The sequence below is a fragment of the Callithrix jacchus genome, chromosome 5, assembly GCF_049354715.1.
Source record: "Callithrix jacchus isolate 240 chromosome 5, calJac240_pri, whole genome shotgun sequence".
Taxonomy (NCBI): Eukaryota; Metazoa; Chordata; class Mammalia; order Primates; family Cebidae; genus Callithrix; species Callithrix jacchus.
Genome location: NC_133506.1, coordinates 69,849,301 through 69,866,632, shown reverse-complemented (window position 1 = coordinate 69,866,632; position 17,332 = coordinate 69,849,301). Strand labels below are relative to the sequence as shown.

Genomic DNA, 17,332 nt, shown 5'->3' with positions numbered 1-17,332 from the left:
TTATGCAATCGCCTGTCAGATAACGACACTTCAGTCCATGCCAGAATACATATAGGATGGTGGTCCCATAAGGTTATAATGGAGCTGCCCTATACAGCTGTACAGTCTCTAAAAACTGATATTTAACAAGAGATGGGGTGGCCGGACATGGTGGCTCAAGCCTGTAATCCCAGCACTTTGGGAGACCGAGGTGGGCAGATTACGAGGTCAGGAGATGGAGACCAACCTGGCTAACATGGTGAAACCCCATCTCTACTAAAAATACAAAAAATTAGCCAGGTGTGGTGGCATGCACCTGTAATCTCAACTACTCAGGAGGCTGAGGCAGAAGAATCACTTGAATCTGGGAGGCAGAGGTTGCAGTGAGCTGAGGTCGCGCCACCACATTCTGGCCTGGGCGACAGAGCAAGACTGTCTCAAAACAAAACGAAAAAAAAAACGAGAGATAGGATGGGGTCTTCTTATGTTGCACAGACTAGTCTAGAACTCCTGGGCCCAAGTGATCCAACTTGGCTTCCCAGAGTGCTGAGATTATAGGCATGAACCACCTGGCCAGGTGTACCATTTTTATTGTTTATACTGTAATTCTAGGATCCTTTTCTGTGTTCACACAGATAGCCACCATTATGTTCCCATCGTCCCCAGTACTCAGTACGGTAACATGCTGCGGAGGCATGGAGCCCAGGAGCAATCAGCTCTACCTCCAGCCCAGGTGCGTGTTTGGCGGGACCATCTGGAGGAAGCCGAGAAGACATGAGCTGAAGGCAGAGGGTGAGTCCGAGGTGGGATCTTGGGACCGGTGTGAGAAGTTAGACAAAAATGGGTGAAATCTGAATAAATGTCACCATATTCATATAATTACTGCATTAATAACCTTAGATAATGGTTCACATTATCATTTAGTTAATAGGATTGCACCCTGTTAACTTCCTTTTTTTTTTTAACATAAAGCCTCACTCTGTGACTTGGGCTGGAGTGGAGGCTGTGATTGATCATAGCTCACTGCTTCCTGGAACTCGGGCTCAGGCAATCTTCCCTCCTCAGCCGCCTGACTCAGTGGGACTAGAGGCACACACCACCACGCCTGCCTAATTTCTTTGACTTTTCTCTAGAGACAGGGTCTACCTATGTTGCCCAGGCTGTTCTCAAACTCCTGAACCTCCCGCCTCCACCTATCAAATTGCTGGGATTACTGGCATGAGCCGCCACACCTGGCCTAAATTTCTTCCTTTTGACAAGTGTGCCATGGTAATGCAAAACGTCATTATTCGGGGCAGCTGGGTGGCAGATACACGTGCAAAATCTTTTCACCAGTAAACGTTTATTTTACAGCATAAAGGTGGTCAGCAGTGGTGTCAGCCTGGTGAGCCTTGGTAAGGGCAGGTGCAGGATGCTGAGCCTCTTTAGTCCCCATGCCCGTCTCAAGGCCACTTCTTCCGTGGGCCCATCCAGCAAACGAGGTGGCCGGGAAAGAAGCCGGCTCCATCCACAGGGTGTGCTGTTTTGCTCAGCTCAGTACCAACATCATCCTCCATTGTAATTCTCTTCGGTGGGAGTACTGGGAAAGCCTGCACTGGCAGCTGGAAGGCAGCTGGTGGTGGCGAAGCTGCAGCAGTGGCTGCAAGGCTTTTAGCCTCGTTCTGGGACAGTGGCAGAGCTCTCCAGTGCCAGGGTCCCCGGCATGGTCACGCTGACTACAGCTGGGAGCCCAACATACCCCTGGTGCCCCTCTCGTCCCAGGGTTGGGGGTCTAGGCCAGGCCCCTCTTGGCCTGGGAATTGTGCCTTGGGAGGGGAACACTCCCACAGGTTTGTACAGAGGCCCTGGGGCATGCTGCTGGCTGGCCAGGGCTTCGGGGATGCCATGCTCCTATCTCTCTCTCCTCTCTCTCTCTCTCTCTCTCTCTCTCTCTCTCTCTCTCTCTCTCAGTTTTAATGGGACAAGGCTCCCCATTGAACGGGATTTTCCAAGGTGTCTGGGGCTGCGGGGTTAGGGTTAGGGTTAGGGTTAGGGTCAGGGTCAGGGTTAGTGTTAGGATTAGGGCTGGGAGCCTGCGGGGTGCCCCCCTGGCTCCTTCCAGTCACAGTCATTTGGCCAAGGGGCCAAATACAGGTGCCCATGTTGCAGTGGGGATATCTCCCAACCTTCCTCTTAGTCCTGATAGGCCTGGGCAGGGCCTGGTGTCAGGGTCCCCATGGGCTTCCATGGTCCCAGGGATGTCCAGGACACAGTTAGAAGGGACACGGACCCAGCAGCTCTTTTCAAAATGATACCAGGGAAACCAAGGGCCCCCCACATTTAGGTCAGTCGGGAGCTGGGGCATAGAATTCCATTCTATGAATCGCCAGGAATGGGGGGGTCCTCCCTGAGCAAGGGCCAGGCTAGACACACCCTGAGCGCCCCCAGGGTAGGTGTTTTCACAGACAGCCCCACCAGGACAGGGTGTGAAAGAACAAGCTGGCCATGCTGGGGGAGCTGACCAACTGGGCCGCTGGAACCGAGTTGCTGGGCTGGGAGGGGGCTGACTGTCCCCCTTGCAGTGGGTGTTCCTGCCAGGTGAAGCCAGCATGGGCCTGGGTGCCGAGGACCCTTCCTCGGGTTTGGCTGAAAGGAAAACAGGTACGGTCGGCGTCTCCAGTGAGCCCATGCAGGCCTTTCCGGGCTGGGCCCCACATGCCTGGGTCTCTGCAGTCCTGGGGGGCTCTGTGTGGTCCCTGTGTCTGACACTGAGAACACACCTGTAGTCTGCTGATCCCAGAGGGAGAGGAGCATGCCACCTGGGGTGAGGACGCCGTCCGGGCATGGCAGGTGGCTCCTGGGACTGCCCCCTAGGGTTCAGGCTGGTTGGGGGCTTCCTGCCACACACCCTCCTCCCAGGACTACAGCCCCCAGGCAGAACTCAGGTGGGAGGGGCCTTGGCTGTCACCCAGCCCCCTTGCCACCTCCCATGGGGACCTGATTGGGCCTGGACGTGGGTCACCCTCTGCTCTCCTGATCTGCCCAGTCCATGCCAGCACTGACCATTCCCACATCTGGCTGAACTCTGGGCTCTGGCTCTGGGCCCAGGATCCCACCTGTGTCCTGTCCCTGAATGCTCTGGGGGTCAGGAACACCAATTCCCTTGTCTCCCTGGGTCAAGGTTGTGGTCCTGGCACCCTTGAAGGTGTGTGCAGGAGTGAGGGGCCTCTGCTGCTCTCTGAGGCTGTCAGTGCTCACAGGGAGGGACGGGGGCTCCCACAAATGGGTCTGGCTCCTCCAGTGCCCTCAAGGGCCCCATGAGGGGGACAATGGACCACCATGGAAAGTGGAAGGGGGCTTGTTGGAGGGTCTTGCCCACATTCCCCTCCTGCGTGCACAGCACGTCCAGTCCACACGCACTGAGCGCTTGTCCTGAGGACCGGTGGGCCTACTGTACTTTCTTACAGTCTAGGAGGAAGAGGAGGAAGAAAGGCTGAAGAGGGAGGGCCAGGTAGTAGGGTTGAGGATCCCAGGCATTCCCCCACTATTGACTTCCCCAGAGGGTGACTCGGGAGGGGACCTGGCACTGGAGCCCACCTGGGGATGGCAGGTCCTCGTGCTTCTTTCTCATTTTTTGCCTGGAGGTCCAAAGATCTTTCAACAGCTTTTCATCATTCAACACCCGGGTATGGGAAAACAAGTCCCGAAAACGTGCCCACAGGCCAGACCTTGATGTTCTCAGGAAGGGCTCTAGGGACAGGGTGGGCATCAGGCCAGGAGAGTTCCCTGGGAGGGGTCAGAGCCCATACCCCCTGGCCACTTCAGTCTCCCACTGGGCGGTGCCAGATCCTTTTGTGGCCACCCCAGGGGTTCAGATGTGCACAGGAGGCTGTGGCTGGGGGGCGGCCTGGGCAGGGCAGTGCTCACCACACTCCCGACTTTCATCTGGGTCATGTGGGGGATGGGTTCAGTGTCACTGTGCCCTCCCAGCCCACCCGGCCAGACCTCCCTCTGGGCCAGAACAGAGGATCATGAGGACAGTGTGAGGAAGCTCCCTCGGGTCAACTGGGTTCTGACCCCAGTGCTCCCCAGGTCACAGGTTGACTTACTCCTCTGAACCTTGAAAATGGTTCTCGTTATGGGCATCAGCGCCTGCTCCCCCTCCATGAGATAGACATCCCACAGGCGCAGGGTGAGGCCGAGAGAGATCTGTGGGGACAGCAGGTGTGTGAGGACCTGGCCCTTCCAGGCTGAGGCTGTGGCTCAAGCTGGGCCCATTGGGGCTTCAGTCCCCAGAGTCAGTGACCCTCCCCATGAGGGTGGCCTGACCCCTCCGGGAGGCTGGGTCAGACAAGGTCTCACAGCTCCTCATGGGGGGCATTCATTTCAGTGGGGATGTGGCTTTTGGAGAGAGGGGCTCGAGGCTTCCCTTCGCCCTCCCAAGTCAGATCCTGGGCCAGTCTGTCATGAGGCTGGTCCCCAGCCCCTGCCTCTGCATTGGGATGATACCTCTGGGGCAGAGGGTCTTGCTGTGTGTCCTGTGGGGACCCGCATGTGCCTCCTGTGGGCTGGGGGTGAGCAGGCACTGCACGGCAAGGAGGGTCCCCGAGACGCCCTGTGCCTCCTTACCTCATCATTGAGCATCTGGAGAAGGCAGCCTAATGAGGAACCCTGTGCGCCTCGTCCTTCCTTGTCCTAATGGAAGGAACAGAGGTTCTCAGGGCCCCCTGGGCTGCTCTAGAAACCTCCCTCTTCCAGGGCCCACTGAAGACCCCTCCCTAAGTGTAGTACACTGGGCGGTGTCCAGGGCTCCCCACAACACCTTCCCCTTCCCGCACTCCTGGGAAACACACTGCCCTTGGCCCTGATCTGCGGGAACTGGGTCTCAGTCCCTGTACCTCTGTCTCCTCCAGGGCTGGAAAAAAAGCCCCAAATCCCAGCCCACAGAGAACCCCATGTCCCAGGTCAGGCCCTGGCCGCCACTCAGCCTGTCACCAGCCCCAGGAGGGGCTCCAGCCCCCCTGCTCCTCCAGCCCTTGTGATGCAGGGCCTCTGAAAAAGAGTCAGAGGACCATAAACTCACCAGATGCCACATGGTCTTGGGTTGTGACGAGGGCGCCACATGCTCCTGATGGTCTTGGAGTCCCTGGACTGTCCCACCATTTGGGCTGTGGAATCCTGAGAAGCCCCCAGCCCATCATGAAATCAGAGCCCTCTCCCAAGATGTGGAGCCGTCAGCTGGAAGAGCTGGGGAGCTGCAGAAGCCCCCAATCCCTGAGGCCTCCCACCCTCCCATCTGCTGACCCCAGCATGCAGTTTTGGCCCTGGGGAGAAGGGGTGGGAACATCTCCTGGAGCCTGGCTGGAGGTGCTCCTGGAGGCCTCCTGGGCCAGGGTGCTGGGAGGGCAAGACTGACTTTGAGGTCAGGACAGAGGGCAGCCAGAACACAGTGGGTGCTGGCCTTCGTGGTCGTCTCCTGGAAGTGGCATCGGGCCAGAGGACACGGGATGGGAAGATGCTGCCCTCTGGGCTCAGTCAGCCCATTCGTGGGGACCAAGGGCAGCTGGAGCCCAGGCAGCTGAAGGGCAGGAAGACTGTCAGGGAGGGGAGAGTCAGCTGCACAGAATCAGAGCTGGAGGGCATGGCTCCAGGACACCGAGGTCAGCCATGGGGAGGGTGAGATGCCTTCTGCTGATGGGGATGAAAGGCGTCTGGCTTGGGCTCCGGGAGTCAGCCCCCAGCTCCTGTGGGACCCTCAGCAGAGACATCCTAAAGGCTCCCAACAAGCTGGCGACACAGGAAGATGCCTTCACTGAAAGTTGTGATCACCTGGCCAGGGTGGCCATCCCCAGGTTTGGTAGCAAGAGGTCCCAGGGGCACCTGTCCACCTACCCTGCAGGGAGTGCCTCTCAGTGGCCAGCAGCTGTGCCAGTGCCCAGAATGCGTCCTCTTCGGAAAGGTACAGCAGGAACAAGGCAGCCACCTGGCTCAGGTCTCTGCAGTAGCCCACCTCCTGCAAGAGCCAGAGTCACCGTGGAAGGACATCATCATGGAAGGATATCACCCGGGTGCTGAGGTCACCTGGGAGGACTCATGTCATTGGAGAGGACAGAGGTGACTGGGGAGGCTTCCTCTGAAGAAGCAGCTTCCTCGGGATGCAAATTCATTTCATTTCGTGACAAGAGCGATGTCCATCAGGCACTTCAGCAATTGGTCAAAATGTCTCCTGAGAGCACTGTCCTGCGTGCGACACCGCCAGGCTCCTGGGCTTTGGGGCAGCCCCAGGAGGAAGGTGTCATTTCTTGCTCTGTCAGGCCCAGGTGACACCAGGAGTCAGGGCCCTGACTCTTTTGTGACTCAGTTTGACCCCTTGAGACCACCCCCCTTGCTTGGAGGTTTATGCCAGCGGTGAGCTAGAGTCATGCCTTCTGTATCCTGGTGGCTCACAAATACTGACTTGGAAAGAAGCAACGACACCCCCACTAGACACCCACGCCAGTGATCATGGGAATATGACCCGGGAATATGGCCGTGAATATGGGAATATGGTCACTGCCCGGAATACTCACCGGATTATACTCTGCATAGGCCAGCAGGACGTGGAATAGTTCCTGCTGCCTAGGAGACAGAGAAAGGGGGCTTTCGTTTCTTTTGTGGAGATGCTATTAGTTTCACTTTGTCTACAAACCCTAACAGCAAATCCCATTTCAGGTTCAGATGATTCACCAGACAAGCAGTGAGCGCTCCCGGGCCTTTGACTGTTTAAGAAATCTTTCAGTAAAGTCCACATCTATGAAATGCACATATCCCAGTTGGACAGTGAGTTGAGTAATCATTTTTGCTTTGATTGATTTCTTTTTCAGTTTGCACACACGCCAGTTCAGTCTTTGGGTGTACAGTTCTGCCACCGTTCTAACCCAATGTGCAGAGTCTCCGGCCACTGCTCCAGCCCCTCCGGGAGCGACTCCTTCATCCTTCAAGTCTCCAGAGTGGCCTCTATGCAGCCCACCTTCCCCATTCCATCAACTCCTGGTCACCCAGACCGGTTCTCAGTCCCTCTGGTTCGCCCTTTTCCAGAATGGCCTATGAATGGGAATCCTACAGTGGTAGCTTTTTGAGTCTGGCTTCTTTCTCTTAGCAAAATGCATCTAGGTTCCACCCACGTTCATGTGGGCATCACCGGCTTGTTCCCTTTTCTCACTGCTTCAAGGCAGAACCAACCTTCCTCGCCCCATTCCCATGCTGACGGTCGTCCCCAAAGGCTCTGTGTGTGAGTGACGATGAATGAAGCAGTGAACGTGGCATGCAGGTTTCATGTGTACATCAGTTTCCAAGTCATTGGGTTCAATATCTGTGACACTTTGGGGACATGTGGTTCAAGTGCATTGAGCTTTATAAGCCACTGCCCAACTGGTGGCCAAAGTGGCTGTGCCATGTCACGTTCCCAGCAGACCTGGATGAGAGTTTCCAGGACCCTGAGTGCCCCTAGCATTTGGTGCTGTCAGTGCTGCCTGGGTCCCTCCATCCTGCCGCCCTCCCGTGGGTGCTACCATGGGGCCCCATGGGTCAGGGAGAGCACTTTCTCCCATTGTGCATGATTTTCTTTGCAGCTTTCTGTCTCCTCAGGGTCCTCTTGGGTTCTGGCCCCACATGTTCCAGACTGGCCCAGGGTTTGGAACCTGGGAGCTGCTCGGTCCCTGGTGCCAGGTGCTCCCTGGGGCAGGAGAGCCCTTGGCAGCTCTGTCATCCCTCCTGGGTGACCCTGGCTTCTGCTCCAGGGAAGTCCTCATCTCTCTGGTTCACCCTGCCTGTCTCCACTGGGGCCCTGTGGCTCCCGTGGGCTTACTTGAGGCCATATCGCTCCCGGAAAAGAATGTGTCTTCTGAGTGTCTTCCTCACATCCAGGTCGATCTGGTGCACCTGTTCACAGGACCTCTTCCCCTTCTCCTTCATGAGCTATAGGGCAGGGCCAAGAGGAGGAAGCAGCCTCAGAACAGATGGAAGACTCCCTGCCCCAAAGGGCAGTCGTCCCACAGTCAGCACTTCCAGAAGGAAGGAAAGAAGGGATTTCCTTCGGCAGAAAGCTGCTTTTTGGCTTGTTTCTGAAGCCAGAGAGCGTCCCCAAAGCCGAGCTCATCTGTGGTGCCTATGTCGCTCTATGCCCAGGATGTGCATCTGGCCAGCACACACACACCCCAAGCGGGGCTTGATGTTCGTTCCCTGCAGCTGGAGACCTGGGCCCCTGACATGGCTTGACCTGTTTGTTGTGCTCCGGCTTAGCGTACCTGGTATGTGTTGGGGTTTTTCCCCTTGATATCATCGATGTTGAGGAGGACTGACCACACCTGGCCCCGGATACCCATGGGAATGCCCTTGTAAACATGGCGAACCAGCTGCGGGCAGAAAACAATCTGGTGACTCGGACCAGGGGTGACCCCCGAGAGGACCAGAACCCGAGAATTCTGTAAATCATTAGTTTTGGCCCCCTGATTCCTCAGTAGAGGTGAGATCAAGCCAGGGAAGGGTCTCCCTTCCCAGGACTGAAAGAGGAAATGGGTACTCAGAGTCCTGAACTCTGATCTGGTCTCGATCCTTCCTTTAGGTCACCAGGAGGCTGCCCTTGCCCTGAGCTCCGGGTGGCCCCAGCCCTAGATTCAGATTCCCTTCCAGCAAGGTGACGCCCGCACCAATGGGCAGCAAAGCCTGCGACCAGGCTGCGATCCTCTGCGTGAGGACAGTGTGCCACCCCGCCCTCTGAGAGGCTGAGGGTGCCAGGCCACAGCCACGGGTGTCTGTCCTCTGTCCCTGCAGAGAGTGGTTCCAGGGCCTCTCCCTCCACACGTTACTTTTTCGCTGTTCTTGTATTTCTCCCATTCTCCCAGCATTTTCATCCACTTCATCTTGCGTCTCAGCTCCTGCCGAATTTGCTGTCAAGAGAGGAATGCTGGAGTTAGCAGAGCCACCAGGCTTCCAGAGCGGCCCATGAATGCTGTGTCTTGGGTTCTGGAGCCCTGGTGGGACCCAGCTGGAAGGAGCCAGGGAAGGGCAGACTCTAAGGGCTAACAGCCTTTGAGCAAATGAGTGCCAGTCAGCTGGCCTTGGGTCCCCGGGATGTGCCATCCTCAGGCAATACACACACCAGTCATAGGTCCGGACCCAGCCTCTAGGTAGGGTTCTGACACAAGTGGGCAGCCACCCCCAAGCCACGACTCTGGTTCTCACTTTGGAATTTCATCAAACTGCCAGAGATACAGTGACTTGGGGTCAGGTGCAGCAGGGAAGCAGTCCCTCCCAGTGACAGTGTGTTGCTCGCACCCGCCACCACCCAGGCCTGCTGCCTCCTCTGCCTCACCCACCACCTGCCCAGTCCCCCTGCCCCTGGGTCAGGCCCCCCATGCATCAGGGTCTTACCTTGGCTTCCCCAGAACTGACAGGAGGCAGTTCCGTCTCACTGTAAGGCAACCAAGCAGAGCTGAGGGCCTGCACAGGGATTGGAGCCGTCTGGTCTGGGAGCCGACCCCCAGAAAGAACTGGCTCTGTCCCATCCAGCTCAGGGCTCAGCCTGGGAAAAGGCACAGGGAAGGGAGGATGAGGGCTTTCCTGTGGGGCTGACTCCCGGGAGGGGCCAGGACCTGGGAGGAGCAGGAGTGCAGGGCCAGCCTGGCCCAGGTTACCCGGGCCCCTGGTGTGGGTGGGTGGTCAGGCTGCACAATGGGATGCTCCTCCTGGCCTAGAGGTGGTGCTTTCTGCTGCAGCTGAGAAAGGTCGGGCCTGAGATGGGATGGGGGCTGCCCAGGGTGGGTGACAGGGCCCTGACAGGAGTCCCTTCCAAGTGATCACGTGATGTGGAACTGCCAGGGTCTCCGGAGCCTGGCCTGAGACCTGTACAGTGCACCCAGGGTGTACCCAGGACCCATCGCACCCTACACGCCCAAGGCCTTCACAGGTTCTGACCTCCCAGCATCCACCTGCCTCTCCCTGCAGCCGAGCCACACCCCCTGCATTTTAGAAGTGGCAGGGCTCATAAGCTCCCTCCACCCTACCTCCCCCAGGATCCTCTGTCTCTCCATGCTATGATCCCTGAGGGATGGGCGCCAGGCTGGGCTCCTCTTACCTGGCCCTGGATCCTTTCCCAGCACCAGACCCAGGCTCTTTAGCTGCAAGCTCTGCTGCCGTTTTGGCCTCACCGTGAGGTGCCCAGAACAGGGTCCTGCCCGTCTTCTCCCTCATTCCCCAGGGCCACAGCCCCCACTGTCCCCATGCCTTTCCCCCTTCAGGGGGAGACAACGGGATTCTATGGCTCTAGGCAAATGGGGGAGAACAGGGGCAGGTGGGCCCTTGGAGACCTGCTGGACGACAGCCCTGAGGCTGGGCCAGGCGTCCCCTCACCCTGTGGCCACAAACCTTGAATTTCACTGGGGCTGTCGGTAAGTGGACAGGGCTAGACCCTCAGGCTGCCCCGCTCCTCTTGTCCTAACTTGGAGGTGGAACTGCTGAGAGCCCAGGGGCCCCATCTAGCCCCTTCTCCGTTCCCACCCGCTCCCTAGATGGGCCTCTCACCTCTGGCCCAACAACCTCAGGCTGGACCTGCAGGGGAGCCAGGGAGGAAGTCTGACCCTGGAAAGGAGTTTGGCCCGACCTGGGAGACATGGCTTCAGGGCCTCAGGAGGTTCTTTCTAAAAGCAAACCCACCCCTGAGCTGAGACAGGTGCTTTAGGGACTGATGGGAGCACGGAGGACTCACTGCACAATTCCAAACCGATCCGTGCGGTTGTAGATTTCCACAGGCTCAATCTCCATGTCTGCTGGCAGCCCAGCTCGGTGTCCCTGCAACGCAGAGGGAGCCTTGCTGAGGGGTCAAGGTAAAGTGTACAAGAGGCCTGGGGGCATTGGCCACCAGTCTTCACCCTGTGCTCCTAGGGAGCCCAAAACCCTTTGACCAGGGCACACTGGAAGAGGCCCCCTTCCAAGGAGCAGATGGACCTGTACCTTCTCATACTTGAGAATGATGTCCTCTCGCTCCAGTAAAGTATCCTCTTCCTCTATCCTCTCCATCCTGTGAGACAAAATCGTCTAAAGGTTACACTGCAGCTGAGAACTTCAGAGAACACCTGAACCGCTCCTGCTGGGCTCCCAGATGCTGGCTGACTGCATAACCCCCATTCCACCACTGCCACCAGTGAAAACGGGCCAGACGCAGTGGCCCACACCTGCATGGGTCTCTGGAGTCTCAAGCCCCAAGCAGGAGTGGGCATCTTCTCAAGGATGTGAGAACAGTGGGACCTGGTCAGAGAATCCCGTTGTCCCCAAATGCCATGAAATGGGGACACACCTGCCCTGGCAGGTTGAATGGTGTCCCCTTGCTGAAATCGAAGGGCCCATGATGGGCTACTCCAGACATGTGGAGGCAGACTGGGGTCAGGGACCAAGGGTCTCTGTACAGTCGGCCTCCTGGGATTCTCAGGGACCAGACAGATGTCCAGTTTTCCACAGGGAACAGGATCTCTCCTGACTGCTCCGTCCTACTCCAGTCATCACTTGGGCTACCGTGGCCCTTCAGTCGGAGCAGCGAAGCCACTTTAGGAATAACGCCAGTTGAGCAGGAGGGTGTTTGATTTGGGGCATGAAAATGATCTACTGTCTCCAAAGCAGCCTCTGTGCTTGAGGAAACCACGTCTCTGGGGAAGGGACGGCGGACTCCACCATTCTGAGCTCTCCATATAGGAGGGGGCTTCATCTCCCTGGGTCACTGAGGAAGAACAGTGGGTCCTTGGTCCTGGAGAACACCTAGATGGACCATCCCTCCTGGGGACACTCGGGGCAAAAGGAGGGTGAGGACTCGACAGGACCAGACAGAGAAGGAAATACTTGGGGAGAACCTCAGTGCCTGGACCCTTTGAAGAGGAGGAGAGATAGTCTCCCTCCAGCCAGCCCTTCAGGGATTCTTCATTTTCCACAACTGCCCAAAGGCCAAGGCTCCCCATTCACTCCTGGACAAGAGACTGTGTGTGTCCAGTGGGTCCCACAGCGACCATCAGGACCCAGCTTAGGCCACAGAGGTGTTTTGATGATTCATGCCAGTCAATTTGTGGATTCGTCCCAGTGGCTCTGCCAGGGCCAGTTTCTGCCCCATCGGGATGGAAAACCCTGAACAGATTTGGGATGTAGAGCAAGAAGGCCACAGGGTTCAGGCCTGAAGTCCCTCTCAGCACAAGGCAGGGCTGAGAGCAAAACCCATGGTCACGTCTGGATTCCCAGACTGGTTACTGCCTCTCTGACCCCAGAAGTCTCACCTGTCGAATGGGTACATTCAGGATAGCACCCCCCCTACAGAGCCACCATGGGGATGAAAGAGACAATCGTCTACACAGGGAGCATAGAAGAGGCACCCACTGAGTGCTCAGGGATCACCCTCCTTGGCAGCTGCCCAGAGGCCAGCACAGCCCACACCGTAGCCACTGTCCCCAAGTCAGCATGGAGAGAAGAGAGCAGGTCACACTCACCTGATTCTGATGAATCAGCTGGCCTGTGTTATACCTCTCAGGTAGAAAACCTTTAAGTACACAGAAGTGCTCACAGATACCACTGTGTGTGTGTGTAGCCGCTGTAGAACACAGAGGCAGGCCGGAGAGCAGCCTGCCCCAGACCCAAGTGGGACTGCCCCAGGCCAAGTGGCATTCTGAGGTCATGGCACGCATCACAATGGGGCCTTGCCCGGGTCAGCAGGGCCCAGAGTCAGCGTCCTCCACTACCTGAGGCGACAACACGCCTTTGTGCAATGTGTCTGTGCACCTGGGTGCTCACGTGTATGTGGATAAATGTGTCTGTGCACATGTATGTTGCTTCTCTGGCCAAGCCTGGCCACCCCACTCATGTGTGCACCGAATTCCTCGTCACTGTCACCCCCGGAGCCCAGGGCCAGCATCAGAGCATCCGTGGGTGCTCCCTGACCTCAGTCCTCCCTGCCCAGGGTGGTCCTGGGCTACACATAGGTGGAGGGAAATGACTGCTGCTGTTGAATCTCAGAGTCAAAATGCTAATACTATTACCTAATGGACTTTTTAGTATCTCTAATGGCCTTAAAATACTATCTCTAGTGGTATCTCTTTTTTATTTCCGATATTTTAATTGGGTGTTTCTCTCCACGACCCTTGATTATTCTAGCTAGAGGATCGGGTGGGGAATGTGCCCGGCACACAGTAGGGGCTCACTCTTCTAGACATGTTCTCTGAAATCTGGCTCATCTGTCCTTCCACCCAAGGCCTACAGGATGCCAAATTCCAGGGGACAGAAAGAGTTTGGGACAAAAAGAACATTCGAGGGGAGGGCTTTGACCTGGGCTGAGTCTGCTTGTGCCATCCAAAATGGGAGGCTCAGTAATTGAGACAGGGCATCCAGATGACCCAATGCAGGGCTCTCCTGATGGACACCTGCTCCCCTGTACTCATTAGCAACCTCACCCATCCTACTCTCAAAGCACAGTTAGCCCTCGTATCTGGGAGCTCTGCATCTGTGCATTCAGCCAACAGTGGATGGAAAATATTCAGAAAAGAAATCGGATGCTTATGTCTCAATGAACATGTGCAGACTTTGTCCTCATGATCATTCCCTAGACAATACAGTAACACAACCATTTATGCAGCATCTGCATTGTATTACGTATGATAACTAATCTAGAGATGGTCTAATGTATACGGGAGGAAGTGCAAAGGTCATATGTAAACGTGAGGCCATGTTATATCAGAGACTTGGGCATCCATAAATTTTGGTAGCCCTGGGGACTCTAGAACTAATCCTCCATGAATATCAAGGGATGACCGCATATACTCACTCAGGAAGGCTTCTCATTGGAGGAAGGACCCAGTTCAGGATAGGCAGGGGCATCCTCTGTGGACTACCGTCCATTCATCCTTCCATTCATCCATTGGCCCAAGGACAGCCCTAGCAGCAAGTGGAGACAAGAGAAAAGACCAACTCACGTCATCCAGCTTTGAGGGCCTAGAAGAAGTTGCACCAGTATGAGGATAGAGGGTCAGTTTCCTCCAGAATCCAGAGTACTTCAGGCAGCCTCGGGGTAAGGAAAGGAGCCTGGCCTCTCCAGCAGCCACACAGGCCCCCAGTAGGATGGAGCTGGACTGGCCACGTGGATCACTTGGGCCTAATAAGGGGAAAAGCAAGACCAGGGGGCAGAGGAGGAGCATGGGGGCAGCTGGTGGCCTAAGGAGAAGGCGCCTCAGGGAAGGGGTCTGCATTAGTTTGTTTTCACACTACTATAAAGAGATACTGGAGACTGGATAACTTATAAAGAGGTTTAATTGACTGGAAGTTCAGGAAACTTACAATCATGGCAGAAGGCAGAGGGGAAGCAATCACCTTCTTCACACAGCGGCAGGAGGGACTGCCACACTTTAAAACCATCCGCTCTCCTGAGAACTCAGGGGAACAGCATGGGGGACACTGTCCCCAAATCCAATCCCCTCCCACCAGGTTCCTCCCTTGACGCAGGAGGATTACAATTCCAGATGAGATTTGGGTGTGGACACAGAGCCGAACCTATGAGGGTCTCAGTCTGTCTTGCAGCTCCCCAAGGGCTGAGGCTGAGTACAGTTCTGCTGGCCCTGCTCTACAGCACGCAGAGCTCTGCCAGTGTGCCCCCTCTGCAGCTTCCTGGGGATGGTGGCTGCTTACTCAAGAGGATGGTGGATGTGTTCCCAAGCTGCCACCCGCAGGGCCTTGTGGAGTCCTGGCCATGTCCTCTGAGGGTTAGGGCAGGAAACTGGGATCCTCACCCTTCTTGCTGCTTGGTTGACAAGCATCCTTGCCCTTCTTTCTGCTTGGTTTGACAGAATTTGCCAAAACGCTCTCCTTTTAGAAGCATCCTGTAGGACGCTTTTCTTGAAGACAACTATTCCACGGACCCAGGAGAAGGGGAAGGGATGATGTGGAGATAGTTCTCAAGCCCATTTACATCCATTCCATGCTTTATTTCTGTTATTATTTCACTGTAATATATTATGAAATAATTATACAACTCATAATGTAGAATAAATGGGAGCCCTGAACTTTTTTCTGCAACTACATGGTCCCATCTGAGGCTGACGGGAGACAGTGACAGCTCATCAGGCATTGGATTCTCACAAGGAGCATGCAACCCAGATCCCTCCTGAGCCCTCAGGCCTTTGAGCTTGCTGCCCTTGTGGACTGGGCCTCTTGTTTCTTTGGTTCTTGCTTGCTCTTTTTCTCTCTCTTTTTTTTTTTTTTTTTTTTGGTGGGGGGGGCTTCTAAGGTTTTTTTGTTTTTTGTTTTTTTAGAACAGTCTGGTCCCTGGATGGGGGCCTCTCGCCCTGCCCCTCCCCAGTCTGGCTACAGCTCTGATGTCACTCGATTTTGAGAAGCTCCACCTCGAACACCAGGGTTGCACCACCTGGAATCTTTGGGGGAGCTCCCAGCTCTCCATACCCCAGCTTGGATGGGATCACCAGCTTGCTCTTTTCTGCCTCACACATCCCCAGCAGCCCCTGGTCCCAGCCCTTGATGACCTCGCCTGTGCCAAGGGAGAAGACGAAGGGCTTCTGGGGCAGGCTGCTGTCAAACTCCGTCCCATCTTCCAGCTTCTCCGTGTAGTGCATGTGCAGGACATCCCATTTCCGAGATTTGATGGGACAGTGGTCCACCCGTTTCTTGACCCCGATCTGCAGCTTCCTTTTGCCCTAGGCCCCTGTGGCTATGGCCCCAGCACTCGGGCAGATGGACAGTACTGTCAGGACCTGGACCCAGCTCAGCCTCATGTCTCTGTGGGCACAGACCCCGACCGACCGACTCCTCTCCGAGCCCCGGAAGTCAGCCCCGGTGGTGCTGCTCTGCTGTTTCTCTTCATCGTGTCTGTTCCAGCATCACTTCCTAGGAGAGGCCCTCTCTGCCCACCCCTGCTAACCTCCCCCCCCACCTGTCTCCACCATCCCATCGCCATGTTCTTTAAGGTTTTGTTTTTTTTTTTTCTTGTAAAGAAAAAAAGTGGGCCAAGCATGGTGGTAGCTCTCTTGTTAACTCTTGTTATCCCAGTACTTTGGGAGGCTAAGATGGGAGGATTGCTTGAGCCCAATCCTAAAAACAAACAAACAAACAAAAAAATTACCAGGGTGTAATGGCATGCCCCTGTGGTCCCAGCTACTCAAGAGGCAGAAGCAGGAGGATCCCTTGGGCCCAGGAAGTCGAGGCTGCAGTAAACCAGGATCACGCCCCTGCTTCCAGCCTGGGTAACAGAGCAAGAACTTGTCTCCAAAAGAAAGCAGACTATACAGGGATACATAATATATAATATATATTCATATATTTACTTGAGAATCATCATTTTTACTAAGGCTGTTAGATGTTAGCACATTACTGGTTCTATCAGTCTCTCCGCAGGCACTTGCTGTAAATAAAGCAGAGAGGTTTTCAGAGTACACATCACCCTGTTTTGGTTTCTCCATGCTGTTGTCTGGCTCCCCTTCCAAAACCTAAGTTCCAGGATGGCAGGAACGTTGTCTACTTGGTTCACACCCGACACAGTAAGTGCTCAGAAATGTCTAACGACACAGACCCGCTCCTCGGTTTGCGCTGGTCCTCCGTGGTCCCCTGTGCAGTGGGAGAAGGCAGTCCCAGCCCAGGGTCCAGGGAGAAGACGCGAATGGAGAGCGGGAGAATGCGGACCTTCCAGAAGCGCCGGGGCCCAGGGCTCTACGTCCTCCAAGCCCCTACCTCGGGCTCCGCCTCCTCCGGCGCTTGTCCCTTTAAGGGCCGCGCGCGCCGTTGCCTCGCTCTGGGGCCGGTACCTGCGCGCCCACGCCCCGCGTTCCTAGCTCCGCGCCCCGCGCGCCTCCAAGCGTTGGGGGTTTGTCCTTCGCCGCGGTCATGTCCACCGGCCGGCCCCGGCAGCCCCGCGCGGCCCAGGTCTCCGCGCCCACGCTGGGCCGGCGCCCTGGGCCATGATCCGGCTGGGCGGCTGGTGCGCGCGGCGGCCCCGTGGCGCGGCGGTTCCCGCGGGACGGCGCGGGGCGGCGGGCAGGCCGGGCCTGGCGGGCGGCCGCGCCCTGCGGGTGCTGGTGGACATGGATGGCGTGCTGGCCGACTTCGAGGGCGGATTCCTCAGGAAGTTCCGCGCGCGCTTCCCCGACCAGCCCTTCATCGCGCTCGAGGACCGGCGCGGCTTCTGGGTGTCGGAGCAGTACGGCCGACTGCGGCCAGGGCTGAGCGTGAGCGTCCCTGCCAGGCCCCGCGCCGGGCCCCCTTTCCGCCCGGGCCCAGACCCCGCGCTGCTGCGGCGAGAAAACGAGGTCGCCTCGCAGCCGTGGCCCAGGGCACCCCCTGCGCGGGCGACCTTAGACGGTCAGCG

At 56.7% G+C, this 17,332-nt stretch overlaps 2 protein-coding genes and 1 pseudogene across 17 annotated transcripts in view; 1 reads left to right on the top strand and 2 right to left on the bottom strand.

Moving 5' to 3' along the window:
- Positions 1-1,302: 1,302 nt before the first annotated feature.
- Positions 1,303-16,708, bottom strand: LOC100404031 (TBC1 domain family member 3K). Of its 4 annotated transcripts, XM_035299622.3 has the most exons (15): positions 16,094-16,708; positions 13,790-13,899; positions 10,948-11,014; positions 10,703-10,785; positions 9,370-9,409; positions 8,805-8,885; positions 8,244-8,351; positions 7,805-7,914; positions 6,528-6,576; positions 5,851-5,971; positions 5,042-5,136; positions 4,588-4,653; positions 4,068-4,167; positions 3,556-3,708; positions 1,303-2,604 (listed from the first exon to the last, which is right to left on the bottom strand). In XM_035299622.3, the coding sequence occupies exons 2-15, from the start codon at positions 13,861-13,863 to the stop codon at positions 2,087-2,089; spliced, it is 1,665 nt and encodes a 554-aa protein (XP_035155513.2). In that variant the 5' UTR covers positions 13,864-13,899; positions 16,094-16,708; the 3' UTR covers positions 1,303-2,086. The 4 variants fall into 4 exon arrangements, with proteins under 4 accessions (XP_035155513.2, XP_078228692.1, XP_035155516.1 ...); XM_078372566.1 differs by lacking the exons at positions 13,790-13,899; positions 16,094-16,708 and adding an exon at positions 12,462-12,622; XM_035299625.3 differs by lacking the exons at positions 10,703-10,785; positions 10,948-11,014; positions 13,790-13,899; positions 16,094-16,708 and adding an exon at positions 9,591-10,696 and having other exon boundaries at positions 8,646-8,885.
- On the bottom strand, positions 13,895-16,708 carry LOC144582546 (peptidyl-prolyl cis-trans isomerase FKBP2 pseudogene; annotated as a pseudogene).
- Positions 16,709-16,820: 112 nt separating this feature from the next.
- The window catches only part of NT5M (5',3'-nucleotidase, mitochondrial), a 43,348-nt gene continuing 42,836 nt past the window's right edge, over positions 16,821-17,332 (top strand). For all 13 annotated transcript variants that reach the window (XR_013535462.1, XR_013535463.1, XR_013535464.1 and 10 more), the window contains exon 1: positions 16,821-17,192. Coding sequence is in view for 9 of the 13 variants with exons in the window: in XM_035299631.3 (XP_035155522.1) it covers positions 16,926-17,192 (267 nt within the window). In the remaining 4 variants the exon portion in view is untranslated. The remainder of the gene's footprint in view (positions 17,193-17,332) is intronic.

Bases quoted from the DNA above. Each gene is read 5' to 3' on its own strand.
- LOC100404031 (XM_035299622.3), bottom strand. From the start codon at position 13,863: ATGGACGGTAGTCCACAGAGGATGCCCCTGCCTATCCTGAACTGGGTC. The intron at 9,410-10,702 runs GTGAGTCCTCCG...GTTGCCTTACAG, and splicing joins GATCGGTTTGGAATTGTGCA to TGAGACGGAACTGCCTCCTG. The intron at 7,915-8,243 runs GTACGCTAAGCC...CCTGCCCTATAG, and splicing joins AAAACCCCAACACATACCAG to CTCATGAAGGAGAAGGGGAA.